Below are 23,174 nucleotides of genomic sequence, written 5' to 3' on the forward strand. Positions count from 1 at the left end.
CGGGCCCCCTCCCCCTTCCGTCCTCCTCCTCCTCCCCCGGGGGCCGGGCCCGGCTGGGGCCATGAGGCGGGCGGCCCCCGGGCCGGGCTCGGGGCGGTAGCGGCGGAGCGGCCATGGCCAAGGCCGGCCTGGGCGGCCGCCCCCCCGCCGGCGACCCCGAGCGCCCGCGGAACTGGGGCCTCCTCTTCGACGAGCTGGACAGCAACAAGGACGGCCGGGTGGACATTCACGAGCTTCGCCTGGCGCTGGCCCGGCTGGGAGCGAGGACCCCGGACAGCGCCGGTCAGGTAGGGTGCCCGGGGGGGGGGGGCAGGTGGGCAGCGGGTCAGTGGCGTCCCACTCGCAGCCAGGGAGACCCCCGTGGCACAGGTCCTCCGCCTCCTCCCCCAGCGTCTGCCCCGGCAGCACCTGCCACAGCCTGGAATCACCAGCCCCCTGGTGGTGCCCATGCCTGGGAACTAGCACCAGGCAGTGCTCATTGAGACCTGGAGTCATCCCAGCCACCTTCTCTGGCCTGGCATGCCCCTACCGGCACCTCCCAAAGGTAGGAAGATTTGGGGAGCCCCAAATCACCTCGGGCCATATTCGCCGAGGTGCCCATAAATGCCTTCCTCCTCCCAGCCTGGCATCTCACGAGTCTCTCTTGGTGGCTCCCGTCAGAGTCTGGAATCATCCAAAACTACCTGCTCCAGCCCCTCGGGAGATAGGGGTCTCTCCATCATTGCTAACCCCAAGCCCTGATGGAACCCAGTAGGTCAGGGGAGGGAAAGCAAAGTCTGTATGAGTGTTAAGGGACGGACCAGGCTTGACTCAGACGGTTGCCCCCCCCCCCATTCACACCACTATCTATGAATCAGAACCTCCCAGCACCAGCTGAGGGGCAGAGACCCCGACAGGGGATCGTTTATATAGAGCTGGAAGGGTCCTTTGAGACATTCTAGTCCAGCCTTCTGGTTTAACAAGGGCCCGGATGAAGACCCACCAAAGTTGTGTAATGGTTAGCAACATTTTTGAGGCCCAGGGGCTTGTCCAAGGTCACACTAGTAAGCAGTTGCCAAGTTGGATTTGAACCTGGGTCTTGACTCCAAATCCAGGACTCTCTTCACCATACTGTTCTGCCTCTTCAAAGTGGGTCAAATGTGGGGGGTGGGGAAACGTTTAGTGCCATCTAGAGACTGATCTCCCCTGGGGCATGTAACTCTTCTTAATGGCCTCTGGAGACCCTGGAATTTAGCCCTTCCTTTCTACCCTCCCTTCAGTAATCAACAGGCTCCTGTTGGAAGAGAACCGACTTGGTCCCATCTAACAAGAACACTGTTCCCTGGGGAAGCTGTGCCCACTTGGCTTTCCGTTCCTTGAGCCTTTTTGGTCATGAGACTTAGTGAGCCTGATGCCTGGAATGTAAACACAGAGCTGGTTGGGGGTGGGGGATGGGGGGGTGGAGTGTTGGTCCACTCTGGCTAGCTTGCATGGAGGCCAGTGTGTGTGTGTGTGTGTGTGTGTGTGTGTGTGTGTGTGTGTGTGTGTGTGTGTGTGTGTGTGTGTGTGTGTGTGTGTGTGTGTGCATTGGAGGTGGGAGTCCAGCCTTAGTAAAGACCAAAATAAGGGTTAGCTCTCCTAGGGAGTGCATCTCTCATGAGCTGGGCTTCCTCCTATGTATGCTTAGAGAGCGGAAGAAACTTAGCTCAAGGCCACACAGCTAGCATCAGGTTGTGCAAGGATTATTATTATCCCTATTTTGGAGGCCCTGATACTTGTTCAAGGCCACTCTGGTAATAATTTGCAGAGCCAGGATTCAAACTCAGACCTTTTAACTTGAAATCTTTTCTGCTACAACATATTACTCCTCATTTCTATCTCCTCAGAGTTAATTTCCTCACCTACAAAATGACTATAGTGATGTCTGTATTACCTAACTCTCAAGATAAGCACTTTGTAAATCTTGAACAACTAGAGAAGTAAGAATCTATCTCTGAGAGTAGGAATATAGTGTCCAGAGAGAGGGGAGGCTAGCATATGTTAATCTTTTGTTTTAAAGAAAGATTTTATTTATTTTGAGTTTTGCAATTTTTTCCCCCTTTCTTGCTTCCCTCCCCCACACCCCACAGATGGCATTCTGTTAGTGTTTACATTGGTTCCATGTTATAGTATGTGTTCATCTTAGTCTTCCTCAGTCTCCCCCATCCCTCAAGCAGAGTGAGAAGGGTGGTCTGTTTTGTCAGCTGATAGCCCGATTCCCAGTACATGCTTCTTGCTCTAGAAGGAATAGGAAATAGTGGGAAAAGCATAGATTTAGAGTCAAAAAACCTGCAATCAATCTGGATCTGCCATTTGCTACCTACATGACCTTGGACAAGTCACTTTCACATGTTTTCTCATCTAAAAGGATTGGCTTGAATGAGATAATCTCTAAGATCCCTTTCATGTCTAAATCCTCATGCTTTAAGTAGGCAAGAGGGGTGCCTCTCTACAGACCACATGTTGTCTATTTCCTTCCCCTACTGACTATTTCTTCCCCCCCAATCCAGGACATCCTACAGGAAGGGGGCATAGCCCAAGATGGGGGCCTGACCCTTGAAGAATTTACCCGTTACCTGCAGGAGCACGAGAGACGGCTGCTACTCATGTTCCACAGTCTGGACCGGAACCAGGATGGTGCGGCCAAAACTGAACTGAACTGGGCTGGGCTGGGCTGGGCTAGGCTGAGCTGAGGATTCTAGTACAGGGTACTCTCCTCTCCCCTATCCCTTCTGCCCCAGCCCAAGCTTTAGGGGAGCCACTGATTGGGCTCAGGCAGGCGACAATCCAGTGTCAGCCCTGGGGAGGAGAGAAGGGGGGGGAGCTTCTTCCTGGTGACTCACAGACTATTTTGAGAACAGCCCTTGGGCCCCTCCTTCCCTCCTTTCTTTATTCTCTCCTTCTTTTCCCAAAGGATCCACCTACTTCTCTGCTTCCTAGGATGCCCCAGGTCCCAGTTCCTAGAGCTCTTTAATTTCCACATCCCCCTCAGTCATGACCCAAGGCTTCTCCTCAATTATAGCATGTGAGAAACAATGTGGTAGAGTAGAGAAAGCCTAGAATTTTCTATCAGAAAACTAGGCTTAAATCTTTTTTTCTACCTTTTCTCATTGCCTAGGTGACCTTGGACAAGTCCCTTTTATTCTCTTGAGTCTACTTTTCTTCTCTGTAAAATGAGGAGCCTGTCCCCCAAATGCCTATATATTAGGGATCTATTTATTCCCAGCTAGTTGTTTCATATTCAGTTGCTTCTAAGTCCTCTCTCCTAGATTCCCAAGCCCCTGGGAAGAGTCCTTCTTCCTACTTTCCTTTGTGGGTCTTATCTCTTCCAAGTATCAATCTCCATTTTCCCCTCACTGATGTTCCAGTAGCTTCAACCACGCAAATCTTTTTCCTATTATCCTCCCAGGCCATATTGATGCCTCAGAAATCCAACAGAGCTTCCAAGCTCTGGGTGTTTCCATCTCTTTGCAGCAGGCAGAAAAGATTCTGCATAGGTAAGTGTCCTAGGTATCCAGAACCTGTGTCTGCACCTCCCTCCCCCCCACCAATCTGAAGCCAAAATTCTCTCCTTCCCCATAAAAAACCCTGAACGTGTGTTGTCTTCCCTACTGCCACCATCTTAGACCAAGATGTCTGTCCCCAGCCTATAAACACATAACCTGAAACCATGTGTCTGGGGCTTCCTCTAGCCTGAACCCAGATATCTGCTCCCAGACTGAACTCAGGTGTCTGCCTCAACCCAAGCACACACACACACACGCACACACAATCTAGACCCAGGTGTCTACCCTGCAACCTGAACCCTAGCATCCACCCCCTCCTCCCAATCCCCAGCCCTCCCTCCCTCCCTCCCTTCCCAGCATGGACCGTGATGGGACAATGACCATTGACTGGCAAGAATGGCGAGACCACTTCCTGCTAGAGCCCCTGGAGAACATGGAAGATGTACTGAAGTTCTGGAAGCACTCAACGGTGCGCTGACTGGGGGTATAGGGCCATGGGTTTAGTCAAGTGCAAGGAAAGGGTCAAGGTCATATCCTGGGAGGGGAAAATAGTGCTTTAAATAGTTAGAAAGTCAAATGCCCAGGTTCCCAAAGAAAGACTGCTAGAGGCAAACAGAACAGCTAGCTCCCTATTCTGCCCCCCCCCCCCTTCCCTCTACCTGTCCCTAAGACTTCTCAGGCCCTAATCCACCTTAGAGGATTTACCATTCTTTCTTTCCTTGGGGCATCGAGAAACATAGAGGCACCAGAGCTCTCAAAACATCTGGGGTAGGCCTGAGGGTATGAGACCCCCTCCTTAGTTCCCTTGCAGCTGGGGGCAGGGTCAAGGATATTCCTGGGCAGAATCCCTTAGTGTGTTTGGGTCAAGTAATGGGTCTTAGAGATTCGATTGGGACTTGATGGTAAAATCTGCTAGGGTGCCTTGATTAGATTCTGGCAGGTTGAGGTGGCTCCTGGAAAGCTCAAGCATGAACCTCTAGTTAAGATCCAACCAGGAGATCTTTGTAGATCCTTCAGTCAGATGACCTGGACAGGACTTCTCAAGTGGACTCTGCTGGATAGGACTCTTTAAGTGATAGAGCCCACGGGAGAGGGGATCTCCTTACCAGAGTGACATGCCTTAATTCTCCTTCTCCCCTGGTCAGGTCCTGGATATAGGGGAATGTCTGACAGTGCCAGATGAGTTCTCAGAACAGGAGAAGCTGTCAGGCATGTGGTGGAAACAACTGGTGGCAGGAGCCGTGGCAGGGGCTGTGTCCAGGACAGGCACAGCCCCACTTGACCGGTTAAAAGTTTTCATGCAGGTAAAGACTAGCCCTTCCTCTGATAAAGTCCATCCTCAGCTAAAGTCATGGGACATTCCTTCTTCCACTCTCCTAATTTCTCAGCTACTAGACATGGAGGCCTTCGATCACAATCCAGATTCCTGCATCCAAAATCTTTTGGAGACTTTAAAGTTGGTCCTTTCTTTCCCTTTTCAGGTTCATGCTTCCAAGACCAACCATCTGAATGTGCTCGGGGGGCTGCGGAGTATGGTCAAAGAGGGTGGCATCCTCTCTCTGTGGCGTGGAAATGGCATCAACGTGCTCAAGATTGCACCTGAATCTGCCATCAAATTCATGGCCTATGAACAGGTGGGTATCGATATTTGCAAGGGGGAGATTGCTGTGAGCAAGTATGTCATTGGACTGTGGGAATATGATTGATGTGGAGAAGCATGTTATGAGCATGAGAAAATATGTGATTGGCATGAGGGAATGGGTATCTTTTCCCATGCTTGCTGCCCCTTGGCAGGATATTATCTCTCCAGGAGCTGGGCAGGGAAAGAAGGAGGGAGGGGCCCTTCAAAGGGATGGTTGACACAGATGCCAGAATCCTGACAATCCCCTGTGAACACCTCAGATCAAGTGGGCGATTCGGGGGCAGCAGGAGACGCTGCGGGTGCAGGAACGCTTTGTGGCAGGGTCCCTGGCTGGGGCCACAGCCCAAACCATCATCTATCCCATGGAGGTGAGAGAAGCCAAAGCCAGGCAAAGGTTTGGGCTTTTCGCTAGGGAAGGCTGCCTAGGGAGGCAGTAGCAGCAAGGGACCTCTGGACACAGGCTTCCTAGGAGTTCTGGGCACCATCTTTCCTTTTGGAGTCTCTGATTGTGGTTGAGAGTAACAGCTCCAGCTGTGGCTACTGCATAGCAACAAGCACTGGAGGTAGTTGGTCCCAGGATAGCTCTCTTCCAGGGTATCTATCTTTGGGGAAGTTATTTTGGGGAGCATTCATTTGAGTATAGTCATTCTGGGCTTATCTGTTTAAGAATGTAACTTATGGCAGGCAGTGTTATAAGGGTGGTCACTGGAAAAGGAGAAGGGGGGGGTTGCCTAATTGATTGAGGAGTAACTGTCTCAAGTTCGTTCTAGGATGTAACTATCAGGAATCTGTTTTAGTTATACCTGTCCCAGGGTGACATTTATCTTAGGGGTAACTGTCCTATATAGCTTTTCCAGGAATACCTATGGGAATAGTTCCCTCAGGAGGAGTTCCCTGTCTACTTATTCTAGAGAGGTACCTTAAGGTCAGCTGTCCAGGGGCTAGCTGTTCTGTGGCCTCATTTCAGGTACTGAAGACTCGGCTAACCCTCCGACGGACTGGCCAGTACAAAGGTCTGCTGGACTGTGCAAGGCAGATCCTACAGCGAGAGGGGCCCAGAGCTTTCTACAAGGGCTACCTACCCAATGTCTTGGGCATTATCCCATACGCAGGAATCGACCTGGCTGTCTATGAGGTCAGTGGGTCCTCCCCTTCTCGATGGGGTTAAAATCCTAGGATACTTTTCTGAATCTCCCCTCAGCCAAGGATCCCCCTCACTGCCCCCCCCTCAGGGCTCAATGCTGCCTCAATTTATCCTCCAGTAGCACAGGAAGACATAACTCCCAGGGAAGGCCCATGAATTAGGCTGTAAAGGTGCTTTGAGATCCCCAGCTCTGGGTCCTCCTCCTTCAGACCTTGAAGAACAAGTGGCTCCAGCAAGACAGCCACCACTCAGCTGACCCAGGGATCCTCGTCCTCTTGGCCTGCGGCACCATTTCCAGTACCTGTGGCCAGATTGCCAGCTATCCTTTAGCTCTGGTTCGAACTCGAATGCAAGCTCAGGGTGAGTGAGGTCTGAAGGGAGGGAAGGAGATTGAGGAGGAAGGACCTGACAGAGGGCTCATACACCCTGGGGCCCGATTTTCTTATCTCCCAGGGTGAGAGAACCAATAGTTATAAGAGTCATGGGCTAATCTCTCAGGCACTTTTTGCAAACCTAAGTCTCAGAAAAAACAAGGTGGAAAGACTGGGCAGGAGAAAGTTCCTGGAGAATAGGTTCCTGGTTCTCTTGGATGTACATTGATCCTGACTGAGGAATATCATTCTGGGCCCTCCATTCTCCTCCCTGTTTCCCCCCAATCCTGGTGCCTGAGAATGAACAGGGGAGGTAGTATGTTAAGGGGGAAAAAACCCCTGGGGGCTCCCTAAGGCTGTCTGGGAAGGGCCAAAGGGAAGAAGGGCTCTCAGAACTGCTTTGATGTATTACCAGATTCTTTAGGAACTGGTGTTTGGGGATTGTCTATGGGTTTATTTTCACTCTTGCTTGTGAGGTTTGGGTTTGGAAGTTATCCATGTGTTCCTAGTTTCAGGCTTCTTAGTTTTTCAAGAAGAGTTATTATGGGGGCAGCTAGGTGGCACAGTGGATAGAGCACTGGCCCTGAAGTCAGGAATGCCTGAGTTCAAATCCAGCCTCAGACACTTAATAATTACTTAGTTGTGTGGCTTTGGGCGAGCCACTTAACCCCATTTGTCTTGCAAAAAAAAACAAACCTAAAAAAAAAAGAGTTATTATGGTTTAGTGGTGTATCACCTTGAGATTTCCTTTTCCCAGGGTAATATGTCCTCCCCAATTCCAACCTTGCCCTATAGGCACAACTAATGGAGAGTTATTGAGGGCCAAATAGGAATCTGACAGATCACTAGGCTTAATGTGTGGTTTCTGAGTCTGATGGGGTTTTTGTCCCCCTGGGTCTGTTAGGTCCTGACTCAACTTTAAACTTACTCCATCTAAGGCTTCATTATATATATATATATACCTCCCTTCCAATCTCCCAGTCCTCAAGTCTGGCCCCAAAGAGGATCAGAGAAGGGTTGAACCTACCCCCCCTGAGCAGTATCTAACTACTGTCTCTATACTACCTCTCTCAGCTTCCATCGAGGGTGCCCCACAGTTCACCATGTTGGGCCTCTTCCGTCACATCCTTTCCCGAGAGGGGGTATGGGGCCTGTATCGAGGCATAGCCCCCAACTTCATGAAAGTGATTCCAGCTGTCAGCATCTCCTATGTCGTCTATGAGAACATGAAACAGGCCCTGGGGGTTACCACCAGGTGAGGGGCCAGGGGTTTCCCCCTTCCCCCTCCCTACTCGATCCTGTCCCTTCTCTTCTGGATTCTGGTGATAAAACCAACCCCCTGTGCCAGATTTCTTGACTGTTCCTGGAGCCTGCAACCAGCTGATCTACCCCAGCTGGTCACTGACACTGGATCTTCAGAGGAGCCTATCCCAGGATCTGCTCCGCATGGCATTGGCCCTGGATTCCTAACCTCTGGTGGAGGTGGGGATAGTGGTGGCTCTTCAGCCCTCCCTACCCTCTGCACTGACATGGAGATGATCTGGTCTCCTCTCCAACCCCCTGTACTGCAGCACCACTGGGTCCCCAGCAGCAGTTCAGATTCCCCTGGCTCCTTCCCCCCAGTGCCCTGATTCCCTCCATGGTAGTGACACTGTTGTGCTCCAGCCCCAACTCTCCCCTTGTCAGTACAGACAGATCAGTTTAACACATCTGTAGGGGATGCAGGGTTGGGGAGACACACTAGCCATCCCAGCTAGACACCCCCATGGCCCCAGGCAGAGATTCCCCAGGAACCCAAAGCTGATTATGAGCTTTCTGTTGATTTCTTTCACTTCCCCATTTCTTTCCCCCTTTTTCCATTCCTTAGCCTTGGGTAGGAGATGAGTTTGAAAAGGGACCCAGGACAGGGCGAGGACCTCCTGTTGAACCATACTTAGGTTCCTGCCCCTCCCTCCAGCATCCTCCAAACATACACATTCCAATTGTGCAGGAAAAAAGAAAAAGTCTTAAAATCATCCAATCCAGTTCTAGTTTTCTAATGGGGTAAGGAACAGCTCTTCTCCCAACACACACACACACACACACACACACACACACACACACACACACACACACACACACAACACATACACACTGTCTCTCTCTCTCTCTCTCTCTCTCTCCATATCCTTCTCTGAGAATCTCTGTTCATACTGTATTTTTTAAGCTGGATTCTGAGGCTGGGCATGTAGGTAAGGTCTGAGGATCTAGGTATTTAAAGGTTTCCATCTCCCTCTAAAAGTAGAGAATCTAAGACCTGTGGAGAGGCAGTAGCCAGAGGTCCCTCTTCCCCTTTTCATACTCCCTCACCCCCAGTCTATCTGCCTGTGTGTGCACCATTTCAAAGGGAAACAAATGAATACATTTTTTTCTAAGTCCCCAGGGTCAGTTCGTGTGGTGTCTTTATTTGGGGGGGCAAAGGGGGGATGTGAAAGGAGGAGAAATCCATGGAGGTGAGGAGGGTTAGAGCAGAAACATGAAAATGCCCCCCAAAACTAGAAGAGCACCATATAAACAATGTTAGATAGGCCCCTGGGCCAATTTATTCATTATTATGAACTCCTAAATTAGGAGCCAGAGACTCAAAGAAGAGAATTACCAGAAAGGGATCCCATTAACTGTTTTTTCTCAAAGATAGGGAAAGAATATTCTTGAGGAAGGATATACAGTGAGTTTAGGAGCAAAGACTTAAACCCTAGTCCATGAATTTCAAGGCTAATACTTTTTTTACCTCTAGGAGATTAGACCTGAGTTTAAATCTGTTTATGTCTCGTAGTTAGTTGAGGAACTTCTTTGGCCCTCAGCTTCCTCACTTGTGGTTACCAAAAGTCAGAGGTTCTTAACCTAGGGTCCATGGACCGTTGGAGTCCTTAAATAGAGTTCTGAGGATTCACTAATTTGATCTTTTGGTTTCCTTTGTAATTTTATATATTTCATTTTATGTACTTAAACATGATTCGAGGAAGCTAGGTAGCACAGTGGATAGAGCACTGGCCCTGGAGTCAGGGCCAGTGAGTTCAAATCTGACCTCAGACACTTAATAATGTCCTAGCTGTGTGATCTTGGACAAATCAGTTAACCCCATTGCCTTAAATTAAAAAAGAAAAAAGAAAAATTAGAAAAAAAATAAAAACATGATTCTTAGGTTTAAGGTCCTGAGGCTTCATCAGACTAACAGCCAAGAAAAGAGGACAGCATTTCAGGATACACACAAAAAGGATAAGAACTTTTCTAGGAGAATTCTAGAAGTTGTATCTTAATAGTATTAGTGGCACCAAGATTTGATTCAGGAAATAGAGCTTCAAGTTCAAATTTTCACCTTTTGTAGCTAAGTGAATCAGGCCAAGTCACTTAACTTTCCCAATTCTGTTTCCTTTTCTGTACAATGTGGATAACAGTACCTGCAGCACATGGTTATAATGAAGAAAGTACTTTGTAAATCTTAAAGCTGAACTATTACCAACAAAGGAAAAAAACAATCACCTGGGCTGACTCAAGAACCTTATAGAGTTTTAATAATATAATTTATTGGCATGATTATTAAATATCATCCATTCTTAAAAATACAGTGAAAATGGATTTTTTTTTCCTAAGGGTCTTCTCACCTCAAACATTGTATAGTGTGAAACTGGATAATTTCACTCCTCCCAAATTAGATATTATTTTATTCCGTGAGGTAACAGACTTCAGTGACTTCACTATTGAGTCTGTGATGTCATGTCTCCTCCCCAGGGAGAGGGGTGTGGCCCAACAGTTTTTAAGGCACAGCACATCCCCATAATTTCCAGAGCACTGAAGGAGAAATGAGATTTTTAAAACTCTGGAAAGAAATCTCTTCAATCCCTTGATATTATGGAAAGCCAGGGGAGGAATAAAAATTCTTGCGACCTGAAATTTGGACCTCACTCCTACCAGGCAAAACAGCAGGTGCATTCACAGGGTCAAATATAGAAAAGAGATCTCTAAGCCCCCTCCCATCCCTATTGGGGAAAAAGCAAAGGTCAGATTGCCCATAACCTCTCCTAGACATCTAGGAACAAACAGTATCTGGCTGTCTAAGTCCCATGGGGAAAGGAAGGGACTTATGGGATGGTCTAATGGGAGAAGATGGTGAGGTAAGGACCAGGGCTTTCCATCTCCAACCAAAAATGCATCTTAGAGTAGATAGCCATTAATTAGGGTCCACTCAATCCCATTGATGAAAGACTGGGAGGACGGTTTTCTGTGGGTTGGAATATTCAACTGGTTTGTGGGGACCTTGGGACTTGGTCTGGTCAGGTCCTGGACACAGGAGAACAGCTGATGGTCCCAGCAGAAGTACTGCGGGAGAGCAACGAAACAGCCTGGTGGAAGTACCTGGTCTCGGGAGCTGTGGCTGGTGCCGTTTCACGTACTGGGACAGCTCCGCTGGACAGGGCTAAAGTCTTTATGCAGGTGAGGTCAGGTGGGAGGCAAAGATGGAGACAGGAATGAGGTCAGGGAAGTGAGGTGGATGGGAATGGGGATGAAGAGTAGATTTGAGAGCTGACCGTGGGGATGGGTACCCGCAATCTCCCTGTGAATCCAGGTCTATGCATCCAAAACAAACATAATGAATTTATTCGGGGGAATTCGGACCATGGTTCAGGAAGGCGGCATTGCCTCCCTATGGCGAGGAAATGGTATCAATGTCCTCAAGATCGCGCCTGAATATGCCATCAAGTTCTCCGTCTTCGAGCAGGTCAGGAAAAAGCTGAGGTTATTCCCACAATCCCCCTCTAGTCCTGGACTCTGCCCCCGACCCAGGTCTTCACTCTTGCATAGACCCTGAATTTACACTTTCAACCTAGAATCTTCACTTGATCCAGGTTCTGACCCTCACTCCCAACCTCATTGTTATCCTCTCACTTTGTTTCTGACCCAGCCCCAGTTAATCACCCTTACCTTACTTAGTATGTGAGCTGACCTTCACTGAACCCTGACTCTGAATCCCTCTCTTTTTTGTAGCCTCTCTCTTTTTAATCCCTGTCCAATAGTATTTATAATATTTCCACTTCTGTGGTTCTCTTCTGCCCTCCTGTCCAGCCTTTGGAAGTTAAAAGGAGCAAGAGGTTGCAGGGATGATCCTGAGGGTTTGAGAGATCAGAAGGAAAGAATTGGGAGGAGGGGGCTCTGGGAAGGAATTGGGAGAGGTGTTTTTGAGGATAGAAATAGGACTATTGGCTCTTCTCTTACCCTTTTTCCCCTGGCACCCCCTCACCTCCCACAGTGTAAAACATCCTTCTGCAACCCGAAAAATCCTCATCCCTTTCATGAGAGAATTCTGGCTAGCTCTCTAGCGGTGGCTATCTCCCAGACTGTCATCAATCCCATGGAGGTGAGCTCTTAATATCTATGGTTGCCTCTGTCTAATTAGGTTGGATGGGACTGATTGGGGAAAGAATGAATGCCTGGGACCCATTCCCCAGAATCTCTCAAACTACACCATTCTCTCTGGAGCTCTGTATGACAAGACTGGGGGAGGGGCATAGGATGAATAATTCCGAGTTCTATGTCCAACCCCTTCTGTTCCCCACGGACATTTTCCAAGCCCAGGCACTTCATAGACATAAGATTTAGAACTGGAAGAAACTTTAGAAACCATCTAGTCCAACTAAGAATATTTTACAGATGAGGAAACTGAGGGACTATGAAATGAAGGGACTAGCCCTAAATCACATGGCTAGTAAGCAGTAGAGTATGGACTCAAACCCATGACTTCCAACTCCAGGTACTGAAGACTCGGCTGATGCTCCGGCGGTCGGGCCAGTACAGCGGACTACTAAATTGCGCGGTCCAGATCCTAAAGCGTGAGGGAGCCCGAGCTTTCTATCGGGGGTACTTGCCCAACATGTTGGGCATTGTGCCTTATGCCTGCACTGACTTGGCTGTCTATGAGGTCAGGAACCCCAGGATAGACACCACCCCGGGTCTTCTCCCAGTGATGGGATAGACTAGATGATCACTGAGGGAGTGGGACTTCTGGGGAGGGTGGGGTGGGGGGGTTCACTGAGGGCAAGGGGATGAACTTGGAAAAGAGGGTAGCTCAGGTCACAAATCTTTGACTCAGCCTTGCCCTCTCCTATTTTTCCTCTCCTTATAGTCACTCAGGTGGGTCAGGCAAAACTTAGGTTTTGGCTCAAACAATTCCAGCAAGGACTCAAACGATTCCAGCAAGGACTCAAACGATCCCGGCATGGTTTTCAACATTTTTGCTATCACACTGTCCAGCACTTGTGGCCAGATGGCCAGCTATCCCCTGACACTGGTGAGGACAAGGATGCAGGCCCAAGGTAAGATAACTCTCTAGTTTTTTCTCGATCTATCTTCCTGCCATCAAAATTTCAATGGGCACAAAGGGGCCCAGGACCATCTATATGGTGGAAAGATGCTTGAAAGCTATCCCAGTGTCCGAAGGAAGCTAGGTGTCCAGGGTAACAGAAATATAGAAGGGGGATGGCTAAAATCCTATTGGACTTTCAGGGTAGATCATAGAGGGTGAAATTATATTTCCTTGATTTCCTTTTGCTGTGGATTAGCCACCTCTTGGGGCCCTGCAAATCAAATCTTATTTCCACTTATTTGCTTGATGGGGGGACAGAGAGGGATGCATAAGACTTCTTGCCCTGATGCTCATCCTGTACTTTTCCCCTGTATTTCACAGATACCGTGAAAGGCGCAAATCCCACCATGAGAAGGATTTTCAGAAATATTCTAGCCCAACAGGGCATAGCTGGACTGTACAGGGGCGTGACTCCCACTCTCCTGAAGGTGCTACCAGCAATGGGCATCAGTTATATGGTGTATGAAGCCATGAAAAGTGCTCTAGGGGTGCCTTCCCCTCATAACCACTCCTCTTGTGTGGAAGGCTAGAAGGCAGAGACCCCCAAAAGGTGCTGGTGAAGGACTTAAAAGGTACAGAGTTCTTGATAATCCCTAAGGCCCCTTTTTGCTCTAAATCTGAGTAATTTTATTTCCTTCCTTGACACTTACTGGAGCAGGTGATCATTGCAGATATGGTTTAAACATGAAGAATGACAAGGACCTTAGAGGACACCTAATCTGACCCCTTCATTTTATAGATGAGATAAACCTTAGTGGGTTTTTTTTTAGGTTTTGGCAAAGCAATGGGGTTAAGTGGCTTGCCCAAGGCCACACAGCTAGGTAATTATTAAGTATCTGAGACCAGATTTGAACCCAGGTACTCCTGACTCCAGGACCAGAGCTCTATTCACTGTGCCACCTAGTCATCCCTCTAATGGAAATTTTTAAAAAAAGGTCCAGATAGTGCTTTATAGCTCCTCATTCTGGCTAATTTAGACTCTCAGAGAACAGCATCATCACTGAGAAGTGTACAAGCTTGAGCCTAGGTTATATGAGCTAATATGGGGCCAGATCCAAGAAGGGCTGAGTGGTTGATTCATTCATTGGTAACTGGTTCTCTGGGAAACTTCAGGAGATGTAGAGAAGGAAACTGAACCATGTAAACAGCCAAGAGGAGTTCTTTCTGGGGCCATTACTGGATGAAGGTTCTAGCTGTGACCTATACATAGAGTCAACCATCACTACTAGGCTAAGAGGGACTGTAGTAAAAGAACTCTCCTTTTCCCACTATGACCTGATGTTGAGAATGCTTGATAGTACCAGCTACCCTCCATTCACATAGAGAGCAGAGAAGCTGACCCCAAAGAGACAATTCAAAGATCTAGAAACTCACCAGTAACTTATACTCAGTCACTCTGGTACTTTTGATATTATATTTTCTTTTCCTTCTCATAGTAGAAAATGCATGTTAGGCTAGATATAGCAAGAATCACACAGTGACTGAATCTGTAATATCCTCACCATCTTTGGGGGATTAACTGAGAAGAAATATGGAATCCAAATGAGTAAGGGACATAAGCATTAAGAGAATTATTTACTTTTTTGAAATTTTTCAGTTTCCCTCAACCAGAAATGTGAATCCCAAGGGTACTAGAAATGCACAGTTAGTAGAGTTAGAACCTTAAGGCTATAGGACATCTGGTTGTATTTGGGCATGCTTCATTGAATGACCTGGAATAACTCAAGGTTTGAGCACCATCTGGTGGATTTCACAGCACCCCAAGAGTGATTCAGTCATTGCCTCTTCTATGTAACACCCCTTCTGGGCTACTTCAACAACTATTACAAGTTGAGTCTCCCATCAGGGAGACTCTTAGGGATTGGGGTTTCTATGATTATAACTCATTATTATAACTTACAAGTCGCTCCCTAGTATTAAGTAGTTGTCACCAATTAGCTTTTCCATAAAAGATGTTTACTGAGAAAATATTGCAAAGAGATAGTTATTTTAAAATATCCACCCAAACTGGGGAAGAACTTTTCTCTTGCATATGTAAGGTCTCTGCAAGAGAGAAGGCATAAACTTAGCTAATATGGCTAGACAGTAAACCTCAATCCTAGTTTTGGAAATCCTTCTCTTCCTTTGCAGAATCCTCATGGAGTCCTGAAGGTACCTTTCCTGTATCTTATTTTTCTTCTGAGCACCTCTCAGTTTCTGATGCAGAGGTTGCTGATAGTCATTGTATTTGAGAATATGGTATACTACCACTAGCTCCCATGAACACAGAAAGTCCAGGTTTTCCGATATTTTGTAGTTCATAAGGTTGACATCTGGTCAATGGGAACTGCCTGGAAGTTCTCAGTTTCACTGCTTAATGATGGACCCAGAGCTTCTAAAGGGACTCTTGGAATTATGCACAGCTATACAGGGTGTAACTCAACCCAAACACAAAATATTTCCCCTGTGGGCTATCTGCTTTTGTCCAGTGACCAAAGTACTTTACTCTCCCACTTGCTGGTTGAGGACTTCTTTACATCTAGTTTGACTTGTTTAAACCTGGTACAGCTGATTGCTGATTGGATCCAGAGGATGGGCTCTTTATGTTTACATTAAATAGAATGAAAATTCCGATCTCTACTATTAAGATCTAAGCTGGGTGGGGCAGCTAGGTGCCATAGTGGATAAAGCACTGGCCCTGGAGTCAGGAGTACCTAGGTTCAAATCATTAAAAATTACCTAGCTGTGTGGCCTTGGGCAAGGCACTTAACCCCCTTTGCCTTGCAAAAAAAAAAACAACCTAAAAAAAAGATCTAAGCTGGGCTTTTGTGGAGACAAAAAGTGTTTCAACAGTTCTTGTTTAGTCATGCCTGACTCTATATGACCCTATGGATCATACTGTCCATATTCATAGGGTTTCCTTACCAACAATACTAGAGTAATTTGTCATCTTCTTTTCCAGGGTAATACTGTGTGATTTGCCCAGAATCACACAGTGACTGAATCTGTAACTGAGGCTGTGTTTGAACTCAGGTCTTTTCCTGACTGCTGACCCAGCACTCCATCCACTGAGCTACCAACTTCAACTATCTAAGCAAGGCATTCTTGCCTACTATTCTTTTTTTTAATAGAAATTCTATTTTATTTTTTAATTACATACTATGGAAGTTTTTCAGCATTCATCCATTTGCAAATTATGAGTTACCTATTTTTCTACCATTTCACCTTTTTTCACCCCTTGCCCACATTGGTGAACATTCTGGTAAAAGTTGTACATGTACACTTGTATTTAATATATTTAAATATTAATCATTTGGGGTAAGAGGGATTAGAATTAAGGGGAAAGAAACAAGACCATGAGCTAAGAAGGAAAAACATAAGTTTTTAAAAAATAAGCATAGTATAGCATATGCCATGGTTTTTTTTTCCCCTTGTGGTTGTGGATGGCATTCTTGAGGAAGGACATACAGTGAGTTTAGGAGCAAAGACTTAAACCCTAGTCCATGGATTTCAAGGCTAATACTTTTTATCTCTAGGAGATTAGACCTGAGTTTAAATCTGTTTATGTCTCCTAGTTGGCTGAGGAACTTCTTTTGCCCTGTTTCCTCACCTGTAAAATAAAAGGTTGCCAAAAGTCAGAGGCTCTTAACCTAGGGTCCGTGGACCCTTGGAGTCCTTGACTAGAGTTCACAGGATTCACTAATTTGATGTTTTGGTTTCCTTTGTAATTTTATATATTTCATTTTATGTACTTAAACATGATTCGGGGCAGCTAGGTGGCACAGTGGATAGAGCACCGGCCCTGGAGTCAGGAGTACCTGAGTTCAACTCTGACCTCAGACACTTAATAATTGCCTAGCTGTGTGATCTTGAACAAATCACTTAACCCCATTGCCTTAAATTAAAAAAAGAAAAAGAAAAATTAGAAAAAACAACATGATTCTTAGGTTTAAGGTCCTGAGACTTCATCAGACTAACAGCTAAGAAAAGAGGAGAAGAGCTAGCATTTCAGGATACACGCAAAAAGGATAAGAACTTTAGAACTATTCTAGAAGTTGAATCTTATAGTATTAGTGGCACCAAGCTTGGATTCAGGAAATAGAGGTTCAAGTTCAAATTTTCACCTTTTGTAGCTAAGTGAATCAGGCCAAGTCACTTAACTTTACCAATTCTGTTTCCTGCAGCACATGGTTATAAGAAAGGAAGTCTTAAAGCTGAACTATTACCAACAAAGGAAAAGAACAATCACCTTGGCTGACTCAAGAACCTTACAGAGTTTTAATAATATAATTTATTGGCATGATTATTAAATATCATCCATTCTCAAAAATACAGTGAAAATGGATTTTTTTTCATAAGGGCCTTCTCACCACAAACATTGTATAGTGTGAAACTGGATAATTTCACTCCTCGCAAATGAGATGTTATTTTATTCCGTGAGGTAACAGACTTCAGTGACTTCACTATTGAGTCTGTGATGTCATGTCTCCTCCCCAGGGAGAGGGGTGTGGCCCAACAGTTTTTAAGGCACAGCACATCCCCATAATTTCCAGAGCACTGAAGGAGAAATGAGATTTTTAAAACTCTGGAAAGAAATCTCTTCAATCCCTTGATATTATGGAAAGCCAGGGGAGGAATAAAAATTCTTGCGACCTGAAATTTGGACCTCACTCCTACCAGGCAAAACAGCAGGTGAATTCACAGGGTCAAATATAGAAAAGAGATCTCTAAGCCCCCTCCCATCCCTATTGGGGAAAGCAAAGGTCAGATTGCCCATAACCTCTCCTAGACATCTAGGAACAAACAGTATCTGGCTGTCTAAGTCCCATGGGGAAAGGAAGGGACTTATGGGATGGTCTAATGGGAGAAGATGGTGAGGTAAGGACCAGGGCTTTCCATCTCCAACCAAAAATGCATCTTAGAGTAGATAGCCATTAATTAGGGTCCACTCAATCCCATTGATGAAAGACTGGGAGGACGGTTTTCTGTGGGTTGGAATATTCAACTGGTTTGTGGGGACCTTGGGACTTGGTCTGGTCAGGTCCTGGACACAGGAGAACAGCTGATGGTCCCAGCAGAAGTACTGCGGGAGAGCAACGAAACAGCCTGGTGGAAGTACCTGGTCTCGGGAGCTGTGGCTGGTGCCGTTTCACGTACTGGGACAGCTCCGCTGGACAGGGCTAAAGTCTTTATGCAGGTGAGGTCAGGTGGGAGGCAAAGATGGAGACAGGAATGAGGTCAGGGAAGTGAGGTGGATGGGAATGGGGATGAAGAGTAGATTTGAGAGCTGACCGTGGGGATGGGTACCCGCAATCTCCCTGTGAATCCAGGTCTATGCGTCCAAAACAAACATAATGAATTTGCTGGGGGGATTTCGGACCATGGTTCAGGAAGGCGGCATTGCCTCCCTATGGCGAGGGAATGGTATCAATGTCCTCAAGATCGCGCCTGAATATGCCATCAAGTTCTCCGTCTTCGAGCAGGTCAGGAAAAAGCTGAGGTTATTCCCACAATCCCCCTCTAGTCCTGGACTCTGCCCCCGACCCAGGTCTTCACTCTTGCATAGACCCTGAATTTACACTTTCAACCTAGAATCTTCACTTGATCCAGGTTCTGACCCTCACTCCCAACCTCATTGTTATCCTCTCACTTTGTTTCTGACCCAGCCCCAGTTAATCACCCTTACCTTACTTAGTATGTGAGCTGACCTTCACCGAACCCTGACTCTGAATCCCTCTCTTTTTTGTAGCCTCTCTCTTTTTAATCCCTGTCCAATAGTATTTATAATATTTCCACTTCTGTGGTTCTCTTCTGCCCTCCTGTCCAGCCTTTGGAAGTTAAAAGGAGCAAGAGGTTGCAGGGATGATCCTGAGGGTTTGAGAGATCAGAAGGAAAGAATTGGGAGGAGGGGGCTCTGGGAAGGAATTGGGAGAGGTGTTTTTGAGGGTAAAAATGGGACTATTGGCTCTTCTCTTACCCTTTTTCCCCTGGCACCCCCTCACCTCCCACAGTGTAAAACATCCTTCTGCAACCCGAAAAATCCGCATCCCTTTCATGAGCGAATCCTGGCTAGCTCTCTGGCGGCCGCTATCTCCCAGACTGTCATCAATCCCATGGAGGTGAGCTCTTAATCTATGGTTGCCTCTGTCTAATTAGGTTGGATGGGACTGATTGGGGAAAGAATGAATGCCTGGGACCCATTCCCCAGAATCTCTCAAACTACACCATTCTCTCTGGAGCTCTGTATGACAAGACTGGGGGAGGGGCATAGGATGAATAATTCCGAGTTCTATGTCCAACCCCTCCTGTTCCCCACGGACATTTTCCAAGCCCAGGCACTTCATAGACATAAGATTTAGAACTGCAAGAAACTTTAGAAACCATCTAGTCCAACTAAGAATATTTTACAGATGAGGAAACTGAGGGGCTATGAAATGAAGGGACTAGCCCTAAATCACATGGCTAGTAAGCAGTAGAGTATGGACTCAAACCCATGACTTCCAACTCCAGGTACTGAAGACTCGGCTGATGCTCCGGCGGTCGGGCCAGTACAGCGGACTACTAAATTGCGCGGTCCAGATCCTAAAGCGTGAGGGAGCCCGAGCTTTCTATCGGGGGTACTTGCCCAACATGTTGGGCATTGTGCCTTATGCCTGCACTGACTTGGCTGTCTATGAGGTCAGGAACCCCAGGATAGACACCACCCCGGGTCTTCTCCCAGTGATGGGATAGACTAGATGATCACTGAGGGAGTGGGACCTCTGGGGAGGGTGGGGGGTTCACTGAGGGCAAGGGGATGAACTTGGAAAAAAGGGTAGCTCAGGTCACAAATCTTTGACTCAGCCTTGCCCTCTTCTATTTTTCCTCTCCTTATAGTCACTCAGGTGGGTCAGGCAAAACTTAGGTTTTGGCTCAAACAATTCCAGCAAGGACTCAAACGATTCCAGCAAGGACTCAAACGATTCCAGCAAGGATTCAAACAATCCCGGCATGGTTTTCAACCTGTTTGCTATCACTCTGTCCAGCACTTGTGGCCAGATGGCCAGCTATCCCCTGACACTGGTGAGGACAAGGATGCAGGCCCAAGGTAAGATAACTCTCTAGTTTTTTCTCGATCTATCTTCCTGCCATCAAAATTTCAATGGGCACAAGGGGCCCAGGACCATCTGTACGGTGGAAAGATACTTGAAAGCTATCCCAGTGTCCGAAGGAAGCTAGATGTCCAGGGTAACAGAAATATGGAAGGGGGATGGCTAAAATCTTATTGGACTTTCAGGGTAGATCATAGAGGGTGAAATTAGATTTCCTTCATTTCCCCTTTGCTGTGGATTAGCCACCTCTTGGGGCCCTGCAAATCAAATCTTAATTTCTATTGCTTGGTGGGGGACAGAGAGGGATGCATAAGACTTCTTGCCCTGATGCTCATCCTGTACTTTCCCCCTGTATTTCACAGATACCGTGAAAGGTGCAAATCCTACTATGCGAGGAGTCTTCAGAAATATTCTAGCCCAACAGGGCTTACCTGGACTGTACAGGGGGGTGACTCCCACTCTCCTGAAGGTGCTGCCAGCAGTGGGCATCAGTTATATGGTGTATGAAGCCATGAAAAGTGCTCTAGGGGTGGCTTCCCCTCATAACCACTCCCCTTGTGTGGAGGGCTAGAAGGCAGAGACCCCCAAAAGGGCCTGGTAAAGGACTTAAAAGGTACAGAGTTCCTGATCCAGGGAACCTGGCAGGATCAGGCCTAGTTAATGAAAGACAAAGAAGGCCAGCTCAGAACCCTTTCCTATGCTCTTAGCACCAGGGAGGGAAAGGCAGGGATGGCCCTATAGTGGGATTTTCCCCGTGCTCAGGTTCAGGTTTGGGGAAGACAGTGAAAGTAGTAATAAAGGAGTATTGTTTTCAATTGTGTGGCATCTGTGTAGGTGGGTGAAATATGAGGTGTGGGCTAAAAGTGTACCTGAATTAAAGGGAACTAGTGATCTAAGATAGCTGTGGGACAACACTAGAGTCTGGGCCACTGTGCTGCGGCAGGGCAGATGGTGGCCCAAAAGAGACTAGGGTTGTAGAAAGAAAACTTGTAGTTTAGGATAGCTGAGCTACAAAAAGGAAACAGAGATCCAGGTTAACATGCAAGAGAAAATGGAACCCAGAACACTGAGACTGTGGGAGGAGAGCTGGAGGCCCAAGTCACAGCATCTCATTTCCATTTTCAGCAAGGTTTATTAGGGTAATTCTATAGCTATAGCTTACCTAGATTTTTAGTAAAAGAATTGAGTAAGCTCTCCCATTCTATTTTTGTGGGAGAGATGGAAACGATCTTGTAAAAATCTATGAATTCGGGCAGCTAGGTGGCACAGTGGATAGAGCACTGACCTTGGAGTCAGGAGTACCTGAGTTCAAATCCGGTCTCAGACACTTAATAATTACCTAGCTGTGTGGCCTTGGGCAAGCCACATAACCCCATTGCCTTGAAAAAAAAATCTATGAATTCAGAAATAGTTGAATGCCTGGAACCCAAGAGGAATGAATTAATTCAATGAACTTGGAAGATGGTCTTCAATAAAGGAATGTCTTTAGCTAACACTCTGGATCAGAGTTAGATTCAAAAAATGGGCCTAATCTATTAAGATGAAATTTAATAAATAAAAATGAAAACCTAATCTTATATTTGGGAATGTTGAGGGTATATCCTTGGGCATGGACTGGATTCTTTTTGCTACTTATTGATGATTTTTGTTATATCACCAATGTCACGACCTCAGTAACTATTTAGTCTGACCCACTCCCAAAGGAAAATCCTACTATAGCATCCCTGATCACCCAACCCCTGCACAAAGAACTCCAAGGAGTGGGAACTGAGGCAGCCCATTCCAACTTTGGTTAGTTAGACTCATGGTTAGGAATTTTTTCTTGACAAACTGCCTAAAATCTTGCCTCTGCAACTCATGAATATTGCTCAATGTCTGGCCTTCTGGAATCAAATAAAACAAAAATAGTCCTACTTCTAGATATGACAACCCTTTATATACTTAAAGACAACTCTCATGTCCCTCTTTTATCATCTCTGAGTCTTCTCTTTTCCAGACTAAGCAATCTCAGGTCTTTCAACTGATTGTCAAATGTCAAGGACTCAATGCCCTTGACTATTTGGGGTCCACTTATCCTGTTAAAAGATGTTACCCAAACAAGAACACATTGCTGCAGATGAAGTTCCACAAAGGCAGAACACAGTAGGATGATCACCTCCCTTTTCCTGGAAGATAGTCAAAAGCCTAAAGACTGAATCACCTTTTTTAACTGAAACATAACACATATCTGGCTCTTTTCAAAAATATTTGCAATCTAATCATGTATTCCCCTGTATTCCCTATCTTATACTTGTAGTTGATTGAAGTGGGGTTGGAAAAGCAAGTGAAAGACTCGACTTTTATCCCTATTTTCGTCTTAATTATGCCTGTTGGATCCTGACTATTATATAGTGCTAGCTCTCCCTCCCAGTTTTTGATGAATATACAATCAATTCTTTTAGCAAAGTCATTGATAAAAAATGGTTAACCAGAAATAGCACAGAGCTCTGGGTTCTCAACAGGAGACCTTTGCCATATTGATATTGAACCATTAGCAAATAATTACTTTGTAAGTCTAGCCATCCAACCAGTTCTAAATCTGATTGTATAATCATAGAGTCCATATCTCTCTATCTTCTCCTTAAGAATAATATGAGAAGCTTTATTTTTTTAATCTCTAGAATCTAGGTATAGTCACCATAGCATTTTACTCATTTAGTAATCCTGTCAAAAAAAAAAAGGAAGTGAGGTTTGTCTGCTGTAACCTGTGCTTGATAAAGACAGAATGGCTCTCTGTAATCACTTTTTTCCATTTCTAGATGTTCACACCAACTATCTCTTTAATGATTCATTCTAGAACTTTCCCAGGAATTGAAATCAGGCTTACAGGCCTGTAGTTTTTCAGACTCTGTTGTTCTCTCTCTCTCTCTCTCTCTCTCTCTCTCTCTCTCTCTCTCTCTCTCTCTCTCTCTCTCTCTCTCTCGTCTCTGTGTCCTTGTCTTTGTCTCTAGCCCCCCCCCACACACACACACTTTGAAAAACCA

The 23,174-nt window shown here is 46.3% G+C and overlaps 3 protein-coding genes and 1 long non-coding RNA gene across 8 annotated transcripts; 3 read left to right on the plus strand and 1 right to left on the minus strand.

Moving 5' to 3' along the window:
* The first annotated feature begins 22 nt into the window (after nt 1–22).
* On the plus strand, nt 23–11,086 carry SLC25A23 (solute carrier family 25 member 23). Of its 5 annotated transcripts, none has more exons than XM_074203724.1 (11): nt 23–287; nt 2,529–2,655; nt 3,428–3,515; nt 3,882–3,993; nt 4,670–4,828; nt 5,006–5,158; nt 5,427–5,534; nt 6,134–6,301; nt 6,520–6,670; nt 7,756–7,936; nt 10,999–11,086. In XM_074203724.1, exons 1-11 carry the CDS (start codon nt 114–116, stop codon nt 11,021–11,023), a joined length of 1,446 nt encoding a protein of 481 aa, XP_074059825.1. In that variant the 5' UTR covers nt 23–113; the 3' UTR covers nt 11,024–11,086. The 5 variants fall into 5 exon arrangements, with proteins under 5 accessions (XP_074059825.1, XP_074059826.1, XP_074059823.1 ...); XM_074203725.1 differs by lacking the exon at nt 10,999–11,086 and adding an exon at nt 10,119–10,227; XM_074203722.1 differs by lacking the exon at nt 10,999–11,086 and adding an exon at nt 8,030–10,111.
* On the minus strand, nt 2,058–9,533 carry LOC141500521 (uncharacterized). Its single transcript, XR_012471950.1, has 3 exons — nt 9,452–9,533; nt 7,747–7,897; nt 2,058–2,256 (listed from the first exon to the last, which is right to left on the minus strand). It is a non-coding gene; the product is annotated as an uncharacterized LOC141500521 (long non-coding RNA).
* Nucleotides 10,290–13,611, plus strand: LOC141500519 (calcium-independent mitochondrial carrier protein SCaMC-3L-like). The gene is made up of 7 exons (XM_074203730.1): nt 10,290–10,647; nt 10,999–11,154; nt 11,288–11,440; nt 11,969–12,076; nt 12,470–12,637; nt 12,842–13,031; nt 13,403–13,611. Exons 1-7 carry the CDS (start codon nt 10,573–10,575, stop codon nt 13,609–13,611), a joined length of 1,059 nt encoding a protein of 352 aa, XP_074059831.1. The 5' UTR covers nt 10,290–10,572.
* A 2,627-nt stretch (nt 13,612–16,238) lies between these two features.
* Nucleotides 16,239–21,767, plus strand: LOC141500518 (calcium-independent mitochondrial carrier protein SCaMC-3L-like). The gene is made up of 7 exons (XM_074203729.1): nt 16,239–17,752; nt 18,102–18,257; nt 18,391–18,543; nt 19,072–19,179; nt 19,571–19,738; nt 19,937–20,147; nt 20,514–21,767. Exons 1-7 carry the CDS (start codon nt 17,678–17,680, stop codon nt 20,720–20,722), a joined length of 1,080 nt encoding a protein of 359 aa, XP_074059830.1. The 5' UTR covers nt 16,239–17,677; the 3' UTR covers nt 20,723–21,767.
* The last annotated feature ends 1,407 nt before the right edge of the window (nt 21,768–23,174 follow it).

This window comes from Macrotis lagotis, chromosome X (genome assembly GCF_037893015.1).
Source record: "Macrotis lagotis isolate mMagLag1 chromosome X, bilby.v1.9.chrom.fasta, whole genome shotgun sequence".
NCBI lineage: Eukaryota > Metazoa > Chordata > Mammalia > Peramelemorphia > Peramelidae > Macrotis > Macrotis lagotis.